General features: G+C 43.9%; 1 protein-coding gene across 1 annotated transcript in view; it reads left to right on the plus strand.

Annotated features, from left to right (window-relative positions):
• ZMYND15 (zinc finger MYND-type containing 15) overlaps positions 1-14,739 on the plus strand; it is a 349,574-nt gene that overhangs the window by 40,431 nt on the left and 294,404 nt on the right. The window contains exons 2-3 of the mRNA XM_069612228.1: positions 7,076-7,432; positions 11,004-11,226. Coding sequence (XP_069468329.1) covers positions 7,078-7,432; positions 11,004-11,226 — 578 coding nt within the window. The 5' untranslated portion in view covers positions 7,076-7,077. The remainder of the gene's footprint in view (positions 1-7,075; positions 7,433-11,003; positions 11,227-14,739) is intronic.

Below are 14,739 nucleotides of genomic sequence, written 5' to 3' on the forward strand. Positions count from 1 at the left end.
TGTCTTGTGTATGTGTTTGCAGCTTGGGGTCCTGACTCACATATGCCACTCCTGCTTCCCTTATCCATGGGCTGGCAAGGATGGTTCGGTGTACACAAGGGCTTTGGACTGTCCTATCTGTGGCATGTCTGCTGCTGTCCAACTTGTGTTAACGCCCCTAGTGGGGATGATAGGGGTGTTATTGACCACTGTTCTTCTTTCGCTAGATGGGGGATTTCATGATTCATGTGTACATTAATTGCTATGCATTGTTTCTTATCTTTACTGTACATGTGCTTGTTGCAATTCATGCTGTAGATAGTGTGTACCACACTTTGCCTGTGAAAGACGTACCGATGGTGTGATTTCTGATGTACGTCTCTGACATGGTCCAGTCATGAAAATGCCTGAAGATACACACACAGATGATTTTAAAGCATTAATCATGTGTTTCATGCCCTTTCTGCAGGGGGGTGAGCCTCCAGACCACCCTTGCCAGCAGACATGGCCCATTGGACGTCTGGAAGCTGGACACGTTTGGTGGTGCCGACATGCGCATGTGTGCGCAAGCAGAGGCACAGGGATTGCGCTCATACATCCAAAAACAGCTGACGTGTTTCAAGGGACTCCAGGCAAGGTGAGCAGCACAGGGGGGCCACAACGCAGCAAACCTTTCACGAGGCAAGTTGCACATGCATGCTTAGTAGCAGCACTGACGGTGAGCTTGGACAAATATTGGTGTTGAAGCGCACAATACAGCTGATATGCTTTGGTGGACTAATGGCTAGTTGATGGGAAAGTTGTCTGGGGCACCTGCAGGGGCAGTGGCACATACCCTCCGGTCCACCATGGTCCATTGAGGCACTTGTATTAGCCATGTAGCATTCCAAGACATGGAAAGAAGCAGCTCACAGGGACAGACAGCAAGGGACAGACTTGTGTGCAGTGCATTTCATTCCCATGTAGAATTTGACACATGCACTACCTACTTTATTTCGGTCATGGTGGAACACGTCTTGTTCTGAAGTCATACCTTGCTATATGCGTCTGGCTGCTTACCCAGGGAACATTGCATGTTGTGTGAATCGTGACACATTGGTCTTTCATTTGCCATGCACCCACCGGCGCCTGACTTACTGCATTGACTGTGTATGAACCATCACAGGGGTAATGTTACGTATGGGTACGAAGCATCCACACCAGATTGTTTGTTTGTAGAGTAGTTTGTTATTTTGGGGCATATATGGTGGTGTGTTTGTGTGTTATGGGCACGCACAGATTAGTAACTGTGGCTCTCTTTGCAGAATTGAACTGCTCCTGTTACCAGACCTGAGAGTGCGCAGGCAGGAGGCCAGCACTCACCCCAGAGATAAGTTTCTCTTTGTCTTCCATTTGAGTAATTTGTTACTAAGTGCATGATGATCAAGTTTGGTGTAATTGTGTATGTGTTAATGTGAGTAGTACAGTTTTGTGCATTTCCTACTTTCCTGTGTCAATCCTACTCCCCTCTCCTGCCCCTCATTCCGGTTATCCAGTATAGCAATGCCTGTCCCGACTGCATATCCCTGACCCTCCTTCCCCACCAGGGTCTCAGAGGCCTCTGTGAGTTTGACCTTGCAGGCACCCAGACCACGGTGGGGGTGGTTGGTTCGTGCCACTCCTGCACCTGTACACGGGAGCTGTGACAGTACACATCAGTTCGTGGTGCATCATTCTGTGTTATGTACCACACATGGTACACATCCTGTTATGACATTGTTTTACTGTGCTACCTTGGTTGTTACGTCATTGTGGTAGTACTTGGGCTTTGTGACGTACTGCTACTTCAAGTCATCTACTGGAGGCTCTTCTGGTTTGTTTTGCTGCCTGCAGGCTTTTTGCTTGGCTTCTGTGTTGGCCTGCTTTGAGTTCTCTTTGATTTGGTGTTTTTGCAAGTCAAGGTGGCCTCTGAGGGTGCTGGACACTTTTTATACAAAAGGTGGGAGATGGCGACAAAGGGGAAGGGTGATCCTGTGGCCTGGTGAACTTCAAGGATGAAGGCTACATAACCCCGGTGTAGTTGTTCAGTGGGTCATGATGATTTGTGAGGGAGGGCGGGTGTTTTGTTGTTGACAGTTGCCTTGCCCTACAGTGTGATGCGCACCCTGACATTGTAATTGTGGTATCCTATATCCATGATGTATTCTGCTGATCAATGCCTGTTCATGTGTTGTGTTTACCTTTCAGGTGTGAGGGAATAGTTGTGGCTTGATATGCTGGGGTGTACACATGGTCAATGTTCACATGTTATGTGTAGAGGAAACTGATGGTCACTTTATTGCACATACATATATTGAGTGCATGTCCCTACTGACCCACACACTCGCACTATGATCCACTACATGTACAACCACCCTTCCAGGTCCCTATGTACACTCTGTTTGCCTTTTGGTGCCCACTGTGTCCCTGCAGCACATGATCTATGACCAATTGTGGATCCTGTACATGCATAATTTGCTTTTTGATGTAGTTTGTCGCTTAGATGTGATGCTCAGGGTGTGCGTCACACACAATGGCTGTTCACTATGCTGTGCACTGAGCAGTGTGTTGCAGGAGGTGGACACGGCACACAGAAGCTGCAGTGTTGATTTTGCAATGCACAATGAGCATGTAGACAGGCATTCATTGTTATGTTACAACTACAACTGTTGGAATGCATTTGGGTATGACTTATTTTGGGTGGAAGGTTGTTGGTCAGTCATTTCATCTGATTCCATGTCAGGCATCATTGTCTGATGCCACTTTACATTTTTCACATGTCAATGTGTACTTTATTGGTACTGTGTTGGTGTATAGCTATTGCTTGCCATGTCATGTTGTGGTTTGGGAGGGTTTGGGTGACATACCAGTGATAGTCATGGCCTGTTTTGCAGGTCTGTGTGATTCACACCTTGCATGTGTGCCTTTTGGTGACACACGATTGCTTATGTTTAAGTAGCTAGGGATGCACACAATGTGGCACTTCCATGGCAATATTCTCAGGGTGGTAAGGTTGTGACAGTTGACTGTCTCTTTGTCATCATCGATTGTCACCTGGTATGTGCCAGGCCTGTGTGCACTCCGCAGGGGTGGGAGTTTAGGTGAAAAATGTGGCCACAAGCTGGGTCCGGGCTTCCTCGCCACGTGCCCTATCCCCTCCCATGGGCAGCGCCTGTGCCTGTGGTTGGGGATGTGGGGGCACCACCATGTCCACCGGAACACGCCCTGCCGTGTTGCAACATTGTGCAGGACACATGCTGCCACAATGATCCTGCACACTACTGGTGGTGCATAGAGTAGTTGCCCACCAGAGCGGTCAAGGGAGCGGAAGTGTGACTTGAGCGCTCCACTATGGCCCTGGTTGCAATATGGGCCGCGTTGTATCTTACCTGGGGTGGTGTGGTGGGGTTCCGGATTGGCATCATCATGTGGTTGCTCAGAGGGTAGGCACTGTCCCCTGGAGAGGTGATGATGGTTGTGATTACTGGGGTTTGTGTATTTGTGTGTGTGTGACATGCATGCATGTGCACAGGCATTTGCACTCACCTAGGAGCCATGTGTCACCATGCTGCCCAGCTTCCAGGGCCCGGCTCAGGGCGGACATTCTGTATATGAAACTGTCATGGGTGGAGCCAGGGTAGTTTGCATAGACAGAGGTGATGATTCCCTTTGCATCGGATACACCTACATGTTGATGGAATGCCAGTGTTTGCGGTTTCGGTAGATGTGCTCAGTGGCCCTAGGTGGACTTAGGGCCACATGGGTGCAATCTATGGCACCAAGCACTTTGGGGAAGTGTGCCACCCTGTAAAAGTTCTGGACAACGGCCTGCCTTTCTGCGGGCGTTCTGGGCATGTATATGTGCCTGCGGACTGAGGGGCGCGCTGTCATGATTGCCAAGACCTGGTGTAGGCAGCGTGACTGGGTGGCCTGTGAGACCCCCCCCCCCCACTATGGCAGTAGTCTGCTGAAATGACCCAGTGGACAAAAAATGCAGGACATTGAGCACCTTCTCCAAGGGGCTGAATGCTTGGGAGCAGAGGGTGGGGGATGTAAGGTCATCTTCCCACTCCCTGACCAGGTCTAGGATGATACGAGGTGGAAACCTATACCTGCTGTAGACCTGGTCGTCAGGTATCTCAAAAAGGCTTGTCCGGGGTGAAATAATGCGGGCCCTGGCTATTCTCCTCCTCCTGCGGTGTCCCACGATCAGTGCTGCGACAAATGGGGCATTCATCGTAGCTGTATATACGTGTTTGTTGTTTGCGCGCACTTTTATACTGTGCGCGGGGACGCTTCTGCCTGCCTTCGTGTGGCGGACGCATTGACGCCTATGCGCATCTTTTGCCATGCGCGGGTTTCTGGTATTCCAATCCATGAATACGGGTTGTTTGCGTGCGTGTGGGCGTTCCGTGTAGTTCCCTGCAGTACTTCCCCACTTACGCCTTCTTTTTCACGCGTTGTTCCCCAGTCCGCGTGTTACTCCCCCGTGTTCCGCCCACTTTTGTTATGTGCGCCGCGCTATGTGCGCGTAGCGCACCCCGTTTCATGACGTGTGCGCCCACTTTCGCTGCGATTCGCACGCTTTCGGACGCTTGCGTGGCACAAATTAATTCCATGAATCTGCCCCTAAGTGCTATCTCCTGATGGTTGGCAGATCCTTCAGGAGTCTGATGGTAGGTCTCTGATCGATGAGGAGGTTCTGATGTTCACAGGTGCCATGTACTGGTGGTGGGTTATCAGTCCACTTTTACTTTTCTTTAGTTAAACTGGCCTTAGATTCCCTAAATCAAAGGCAGCTCCCTTTCACTTTACATTATTTAATTCATACTTTAATTTGATAATATATTCCCTCATTACAACATGCCTTTTCATAGTAAGGATAGGAAAGGTAGAGTTATTGATACCATTCTATGGGCTCTGTTTCTTAACTTGTAAACCTCAGAGTACAAACACCATTAAGTGTGTAGAGCTGCCAATACTAATGTATCCCCCTCCTTGCCCTCTCACCTTGGGTGTGGTCTTCCCCTGCATACAAGCCCATGGCTGGAACCTTGCTGTAGGAACCCTAACCACCAGGCCTCTCATTTAGCGAACGGCTATTTACACTGCCACAGATTGGAGCCACAACTCAATCTTCAACTAGGTGGATCCACTAAATTGGTCAATGCAACCACTTACCAGATCACCTTAGAGCTCAGGTTCAGTGGCAGAAGGGTCTGTGTGAGACCTTATATAGACTACATATTGTAGCTACAATGAAATCAGCACGCATCCTCCACAGCCAGCCTAAATGCAGGCTGGCCCAGTGTGCTTTGCCTTTAGTGCCTCCTCTGGGGGACTAAGCATTCTCCTCATTTACCGTTGAGGTTGTTGCTTTTGCTAATGCAGCTTAGTTGGCAGGAAAGAGTTCAGGTCTACTTGTAAAGAGCACCATGCTCAGCTGATAATAGACTGAGTCCCTCCATGTTGCCTATATGTCGTTTACCTGTGCTCAAGTGCAGGCTGCTCCTGGTCTCTATTGCAAGTTACTGCCAGCTCTCCGACCTGCAGGAGGAACCTCCCATTTGGTAGTGTGACTGAGAATTCTGGCAATTGTCCTCTTGTACTGTTGCCATGCCGCCTTCAACACTGTGGTCCTCATTACGAGTTCGGCGGTAGCCATGCCGCTACTGGCGGCATGGCTGCCGCCGAAATCGCGTCTGGGTCCGGGTTCTCAGAATGAGGAATTACCGGGCCATTTCGAGTTCGGAAGGCCCGGTAATTTCTCCCTCCAAGGACCCGGTCCTTCCCCATTCCCATTTCAGCTCCAATAGGGCTGAATGGGAATGGGAGCAAACAACAGGCCATTACGAGTTGGGCCGTTGTTTGCTCCCTCTTCCCCTCGCGGGACCCGGTAAGCACGCCTGGTTTGACCAGGCGTTGCTTCCTGGGTCCCGCGAGGGGACCTCGTAATGAGGCGGTACGGGGTAAACGGCGCCGGCACCTTTTACGGCGCTGTTTACCCCGTACCGCCAGGGTCGTAATGAGGCCCTGTGTCTTTGTAGAGTAACTAGTCTGATGTGTCTCAACATATAGAGTCATACTCACCCCAATTGTTATCAGATTCCTTCATTCACCTCCCATTAGCCCTTTTCCCCCTAAATTTGGTCTTCTTCCCCTGCCCTATCATATCCTTTATTTCTGCCTCATACCCTATCCCATCAACCTGCCCCTTTAACTTTTTCCTTCCTCCATTTGTCATATCTTGCTCTTCTATTTTTCCACTTACTCATTCCATCCTGCTTATTTCCCATGTCCCCTCCTGCCTCATTCAGCCATCAACTAACCACTTTATTCCTTTATTCCATCATTCCTTCTTTTTGCATTTCCCAAATTCTCTCACTCCATCTGCCATTCCTTGGTGACCTTTTCCTTTGCTCCCATAATCACTCCGATCTGCCTTACTCCCATGTCTTCATTAGTCCACCAGCCTTATTTGTCTCTTCTTTCTCTGCTTCCTTATTCACTCTTTCCTGCCACCGGTCCCTCCCTTCATAAATCCAACACTCTCTTCCTATCTTCTTGCTCCAATGTATTATTTATTATTCAAACCTATGAAAAACTCAGTGGGCCTCATTACACGTTCGGCGGTAAGGGTTTACCGCACAGGTAAGGGCATCGTTGCCGGAAATCCCTTACTGCCCTACTACGAGGTCTCTTAGCGTTAACACCTGGGTTTACCGGGTGTTATGGAAGGGACCCGCTAAGGGACTTCAGAGCTAATAACGGTACCGCAAATTGCAGTACCGTTATTAGCTCCTTCCCCATTCCCATTGAGCCCTATCGGGGCTCACATGGGAATGGGGATTGGTTCCCGGAATGGGGACTTACCGGGTCCTCCAGGGTCGGAATGACCCGGTAAGTCCCTATTCCAGGAACACCGACCCGGAATTCAATAAGGGGGTAGCCATGGCGCTAATAGCGCCATGGCTACCGCCTACCGTGTAATGAGGCCCAGTGGCTTTAAAGCTCTTGTGTCACATTGGTAGCTTAAACCAACCTTCCATTACTAGATTTAACACACTCTTGTTTCCAGTGATGGAGTTTGTGACCGGATACCGAGAGGCCATCCTGGACTTCTCTGAGCTGCTCTTCAGCTGGTACCGCAAGTATCTAATGGATCACGAAGGGGGTCGAGGGCAGAAAGCGGTTGAGAGGCGGCTGCGGCTAGAAGCCACCATCAAGCAGCTGCCTGTAGACCAGTCACATTGGACGGTGCACGTCCTCCGGAACTACAGCCTGAGCTTCCGTGTCAAGAACCCAGAGCAGCAGATACAGGACAGGTTCTACAATGAGGAGGCCCTCAGCTTGGAAGACCTAGACAAGTTCATCAGCTTTGTACGACTCACGGGTGAGGAAGAGGAGGAGGAAGACGATGGAGAAGAGGAGGAAGGTAGGTGACATTCTGGGGAAGACCCCAAACTAAGTGCACTTAATTTTCTGTGGTTTTAGGGAGGAACAATGTAGTGTGGAAGTTGGTGAATATACATTCTCCTTCTGATAACAATCAGCGCTCACACACCCTCCTCTCTTCTGGATGATGTAGCTTCTAATATGGAAAGTGTGTTATGCCATTACAAACAGGTGGGCCAAGTTAGCAAGACAGCCAGAAAAGCATGACATCGTGCCATACTATGAGATCAATTGTACAACCTGAATCACTTACATTGGTCTTTATTCACTTTCCTTCACCATCTGTAAAGCATTCTGTGATTGGTACGATTTTCTCTCTCACTGCTTGACCCTTTCACAAAGTGCTGGAAACGCCAAATTCATTGGTGGTTTGTATTGATTAAGACAGGTGCCATGTTGGTGAAGCAACACTTTAAGGAACAGTGCCTGCATGCTAAAGGTCACCTTTCTTCTCATTTTAATGCATCATAAATTCCCCTAAAAACACAGCATTTCTCATTGGTCGAACATGGCATCCATTAAAAAAACTGTTCTAGCATGTTTTGATGTCGAAGATTGTAAGGTTCTCTTTGGGCTACTTTGTGCACTGATCGTGATCTGATGATGATCAAACAATCATCATCATCACAATAGTAAACTGAGATTGTGCCAAAATAACAGCCCACAGAGTCCCTCACAGCAGAGAAAAGAAAATGCCAGAGTCATCATACCGCAGACGCACACATGGCTGCAAAATGTGAATTGGACCAACTTGTTCCAAAGCAGATCATTGGGCCTCATTACGACCCAGGCGGTAAGTTACCGCCTGGGCCGTGACTTTACCACCATGGCGTAAACTACGTTTACGCCATGGTGGTTGGCGGACTTACCGCCCCATTCCGACCTTGGCGGGGCGGTAAGTCCCCATTTACCCATTTACCCTTCCCCATTCCCATTTTGCCCCATAGGGCATAATGGGAGTGGGGAAGGCGTTAATTACGCCACCGTAAATTACGGTGGCGTAATTAACTCCATGGTCCCTTAGCGCCATGGATATTAACACCTGCTAAAAGCAGGTGTTAAAAGCTCCATGGCGCTAAGGGACCTCGTAATCAGGCGGTAAGGGTCGGCGCTGTTTACGCTGCCGTAAACCCCTTACCGCCTGGGTCGTCCTACCATCGAAAAAAAGCTTAGAGTGGATTATAAATTATGCAACACAGAAAGAGTAATTTAGCTCACGTGTGGCTTAGGTGGAGGACATTCAGACTGAAACACCTCAACCCCCTGCCGACACTACTCCTGTTAAATCGAAGTTACACTAGGAAAGCTATTGACCTATGCCGCACACTGTTTTTCCCAATGTGTGTGCCATGCATACGTGCTTCCTGTTCTGTCAGCTCTATCCATGCTTGCACCTGCTGAAGTCAGATAAGGTCTGGTGTTTCTCTGATGTGTTACATTGAACTAAACTGCAACACACAAAGTAAGGTTTAAAATAAGTTTAGTTACACATTGGTGTTTGTTTATGATAAGTGCCCATGGTCTGTGGGTTTATTTAAAACACAGCTGAGAGTTCCTTGGAAACAGTCTAGCCTCCAATTGTGGGGATGAGACTAATAACACAGTCTTGTAACTTCATCTTTAGGTACTCTGAACTAAACACAGTCTAAGGGGTATAGCGCCTAGCCCCTTACTTATTTTTCCACACTTCCTCGTCACAAGGATATATAGCGCCCAGCTGACTATTAGTAATCCAGCTAGGACGATAGTGCTTGGCTCATTTATTCCTTCTGTTGGGTTGTAATGCCCAGTTCACTAGTTGAGGAATATACACCGAGGATGGGGCTTTACCCCCCCAAGATCCAAGGTTACAGGCCTGAGCGAAGCAAAGGCCTTCCAGGAGTCCCTCAACTACTTCCGGCCAGTAAAGCCTCCCACCGAGGTACATATAGCTATTAGCATCATAGACATGCATGCAGTGGTGCTAATGGCTTTTTTTAAGGATAAGCTAAAGCGAATTCCCTTTAAAAAACTGCAAACTGACATAGATATAAACATTCCTTCTCTATGGAGGCAGTGGGAACAGGTCACCTTATGAAGAGACCGTACAGGTAGGAAAGTGGAGACCGGGTGGCCGGTTCCATGTAGACTGGAGGCTGGGGGATCGAGGGTAGCAAGTGAGTGGCTGCCAGGTGGGCAGGGGCCAGAGCAGGGAAAGAAACATGGCGGTCCATAGTAAAGCACAAATTCCCTGCCAGCTGCTTGGTTGGTACCTCCCCAATGCATGTGAATACGGGACATGGTGCCTATGTCACTCTCTCAATAAGGATTATAGTGCCCTTCTTCCTATCATTAAGAGCAGTGCTGCCCTCCTCACACTCAATACAATATATGGCGCCTTCTGATTGGCAAGCAGTGTTCTCTTTTTATGCAACTGAGAACATCCCTGGCAAACCTCCTCATATATGCCATAGGTGAGGGGATAACCTCTCAGATGACCTCAGAGCCCTTCTTCCGGGTTTTAGGTTCATTCTAAGGTTCCTGATGATGGACTTTGGTTCTTGGTTTTCTTTCTCTCTATCTCTCCTGTCATAGTGATGGCTGCAATGGCACTGTTTCCACTTTTCCTCTCTGGCCTGGTCCACAACCATCTGCTCCTGATCTCGCCCTCTGGCCTGCCTCTCATTCTTATGCAGTGTTGTGAAATGCTCCAAGGAACAGTTTTATGAAGACCCTTTCCTTACTTAGAATATGTCTCTCCTTCCTGGATTAGTTGAGAGTCTTTCTATCATGTCTTCTGCTTTTGGATTGGTAAATTAGTTAATCCGTCATATGTGTCCCTTCTTTCATGGGCTTCTGCGTCCTGAGTCATCGAATGGCCCCTGGTCCATTTTGAAGTCAGGCTGAAGTGCAGCCTTGCCACCGGCTCCACGCTGCTGCACACCTCTGAGGCTCTGCTTCCTGTTGCTCTCCCCTGTTCTCTTCCATAGTGCTGCATATTTGCCCCCAGGCATCTGGATGAACACTGTGTGCAGGAATCTCACTCAGGTCCACAGTTGAGACCTGCAAGCCCAAGGTATCACACTGTATCTGTAATTGTCTCCTCTCTGGGTGTGAGGTTCAGCCACAGAGACCTTCTGTGGTGGACGAGGTGCAGTGGGGTGGACCCTCCAGCCCCACCTTCTGGGAAAATCTGGTCAGGTCCATTAGGCCTTCCTTTTCTCTGTGTCTTGGGACTTGACAAGGTCAATTGGAGACACAACCTTCCCATTGGCCTCAGACACCAGGCCTACCTCATTAAGTAAAGTCCTTGTTTTGCTCCGAAGGACCCTGAGTTCGTAGGTCACCTGCCTCAACAAGCCTGAATACAGCCATATGTTTGGAGGGAGCTTTGCAACTCCCACTTTTTCCTACCTCCAGGTGACTAACAGCTGTGGCAATGCACTGATAGGCTGCTGTGACAGATCATCCTTCTGTCTTTGGGACGGTGTCAGAGGTCTGCCTTTGTCACACCCTCTTGTGCAATGCTTGTTATCTGCTCGTAATACACTGCTCCTTTTCTCCCCTGTTAGAAGAAGACCTACTGCATCTAGACTACTTCCTGCTAGTCACGGATGAGAACGGCACTGTGATGGGCATCGACTTCCTCTTCAGCTGCAACTGCCAGTGCCCAAAGAAGCGACTGCTGGCACTGCGAGCCTTTAATCTGCTGTCCTACAGCATTGCCTACCCCATGGCGGCCTGTGCGCCACGCCGGCCCAAGCAGGTCACGGCTGGAGATATCTTCGTGCACGGGTGAGGAGGTGCAGATGAGACAACTCTGCATGTGTGGTCAGTCTACCTGTGGTACCAGAAATGTATAATGTCTAGTGGGACGGGATACACTCATTCTGTAACATCCAGCGTGAAGTGGGACACCACCTTTGTGATGCCAAGTGTGATGTGAGACAGTAACGGCTCACTTAAAGTAGACTTTTAGCTGCATAATGCGGTTCTATGTGAAGATGTCCCCTAGAAAATGAGTCATGTCAAAACGGAGTCACAAAATGTCGTCTTAAAAAAAGTAGTCATTCAAAACACACAAAGGGTGAAAATGTTGCCAGTAATAAGGTCGCCAAAAAAAGATATTTTTAAATACATGTAAGCACAAGGCTTAAACCCTAACAATGATCCAAACCTCTAATGATACCTCCACAATCACCCTAACTCCATTCCTAAACCTTATCCTAACTCTAATTACAACCCTAAAAAGATGTCATGACATTGTTAGGAAAAACAATATATTAGTGTACGATTTTAATTCAAACTATGATATGATTAAGAGAACATTTTTTTTTATATGGATTGGATAGCAACCTGCGAGAAAAAGAAGCTCTTACAGTCTGGATGCAGACCTCAGTATGGAGAACAGAAAAAGAGGTGTATTACCTAGCTATGTGATGCACTGTCCAGATGCGAGAATAATGAGGCTCTTCTCAATCGTACCCCCACTAGTGACATGACATTCTTCGCATTAGGAGACTAAGAGCAAATACCAGGTGTAGATCATGGTGGGGGGGTGGGCGAGGGGGATGGGTGGCGGGTGGCTGAAACACTGATGCACGTATTTTCTATCCGGCTTTGGTTGAGACACGTGTTGAATGTGTTATTGATTATGTGCATGAAATACTGCATTTGTCATTTTGGTACTGTATGTTCAGGGGACAGCCTACTACGCTAATAATTGGGCCAGTAACCTTTTTAAAGGTCCTAAAATTGACTGAAGATTCTGAATGAATTCTATGAAGCAAAACAAGTCAAAGATTGTTGGGGACTGTACAATGAACTAACCATTTTAAAGCTAGCACTAAAGTTGTATTCTGATATTTGATTTAATTAGATGTTTATGTGTAATTATGATGATTAAATGAACTTGTATATGTCTATGTCTAAGGTTTGTAATAAACCAGTACAATAAAAAAAAAGAACTCTACCCTGAACCCATACGGAACACTAACCCTTCCGTGCACTAAGCATTTTGTGTTAATGTGATTCAATAGAAAAAAACTAAATAAATAGGAATGAACCTACCTAACTCGAACCCCATCACCAGCTTGCCACAAATTACATAGTTCATGACATAACCCACATTTTTGCATTATTCCAAACCTTAGCTTTACCCTAACCACAACTCTAACACTTACACTTAGCTGATAAGATAGCTCAGCGGGTTAAGCGATTGCTGCTGCTGCAATCTCTGTATTATCTGTAGATCACAGGCCTGAAACCCGGCAAGGCCGACTCAGCGTTTCATCTTTCTACGGTTGATAAAATGAGTACCAATTTTGACCTGGTAAATAATAATAGTATATAGTAATGCTACTAATAATAATAGTATATAATAATGCTACTAATAGTAATAGTATATAGTAATGCTACTAATAATAATAGTATATAATAATGCTACTAATAGTAATAGTATATAATAATGCTACTAATAATAATAGTATATAGTAATGCTACTAATAATAATAGTATATAATAATGCTACTAATAGTAATAGTATATAGTAATGCTACTAATAATAATAGTATATAATAATGCGACTAATAGTAATAGTATATAATAATGCTACTAATAATAATAGTATATAGTAATGCTACTAATAATAATAGTATATAATAATGCTACTAATAGTAATAGTATATAATAATGCTACTAATAATAATAGTATATAGTAATGCTACTAATAGTATATAATAATGCTACTAATAGTAATAGTATATAGTAATGCTACTAATAATAATAGTATATAATAATGCTACTAATAGTAATAGTATATAGTAATGCTACTAATAATAATAGTATATAATAATGCTACTAATAATAATAGTATATAGTAATGCTACTAATAGTATATAATAATGCTACTAATAGTAATAGTATATAATAATGCTACTAATAATAATAGTATATAGTAATGCTACTAATAGTAATAGTATATAATAATGCTAATAGTAATAGTATATAGTAATGCTACTAATAATAATAGTATATAATAATGCTACTAATAGTAATAGTATATAGTAATGCTACTAATAGTAATAGTATATAATAATGCTACTAATAGTAATAGTATATAGTAATGCTACTAATAATAATAGTATATAATAATGCTACTAATAGTAATAGTATATAATAATGCTACTAATAGTAATAGTATATAGTAATGCTACTAATAATAGTATATAATAATGCTACTAATAGTAATAGTATATAGTAATGCTACTAATAATAATAGTATATAATAATGCTACTAATAATAATAGTATATAGTAATGCTACTAATAATAATAGTATATAATAATGCTACTAATAGTAATAGTATATAATAATGCTACTAATAATAATAGTATATAGTAATGCTACTAATAGTAATAGTATATAATAATGCTACTAATAATAATAGTATATAGTAATGCTACTAATAATAGTATATAATAATGCTACTAATAGTAATAGTATATAGTAATGCTACTAATAATAATAGTATATAGTAATGCTACTAATAATAGTATATAATAATGCTACTAATAGTAATAGTATATGATAATGCTACTAATAGTAATGGTATATAGTAATGCTACTAATAATAATAGTATATAATAATGCTACTAATAGTAATAGTTTATAATAATGCTACTAATAGTAATAGTATATAGTAATGCTACTAATAGTAATAGTTTATAGTAATGCTACTAATAGTAATAGTATATAGTAATGCTACTAATAGTAATAGTATATAGTAATGCTACTAATAATAATAGTATATAATAATGCTACTAATAATAATAGTATATAGTAATGCTACTAATAATAATAGTATATAGTAATGCTACTAATAGTAATAGTATATAGTAATGCTACTAATAGCAATACTATATAATAATGCTACTAATAGTAATAGTATATAATAATGCTACTAATAATAATAGTATATAATAATGCTACTAATAGTAATGTATATAATAATGCTACTAATAGTAATAGTATATAGTAATGCTACTAATAGTAATAGTATATAATAATGCTACTAATAATAATAGTATATAGTAATGCTACTAATAGTAATAGTATATAACAATGCTACTAATAGTAATAGTTTATAATAATGCTACTAATAATAATAGTATATAACAATGCTACTAATAGTAATAGTATATAGTAATGCTACTAATAATAATAGTATATAATAATGCTACTAATAGTAATAGTATATAATAATGCTACTAATAATAATAGTATATAGTAATGCTACTAATAATAATA

This window comes from Ambystoma mexicanum, chromosome 1p (genome assembly GCF_040938575.1).
Source record: "Ambystoma mexicanum isolate Mex_15411 chromosome 1p, UKY_AmexF1_1, whole genome shotgun sequence".
NCBI lineage: Eukaryota > Metazoa > Chordata > Amphibia > Caudata > Ambystomatidae > Ambystoma > Ambystoma mexicanum.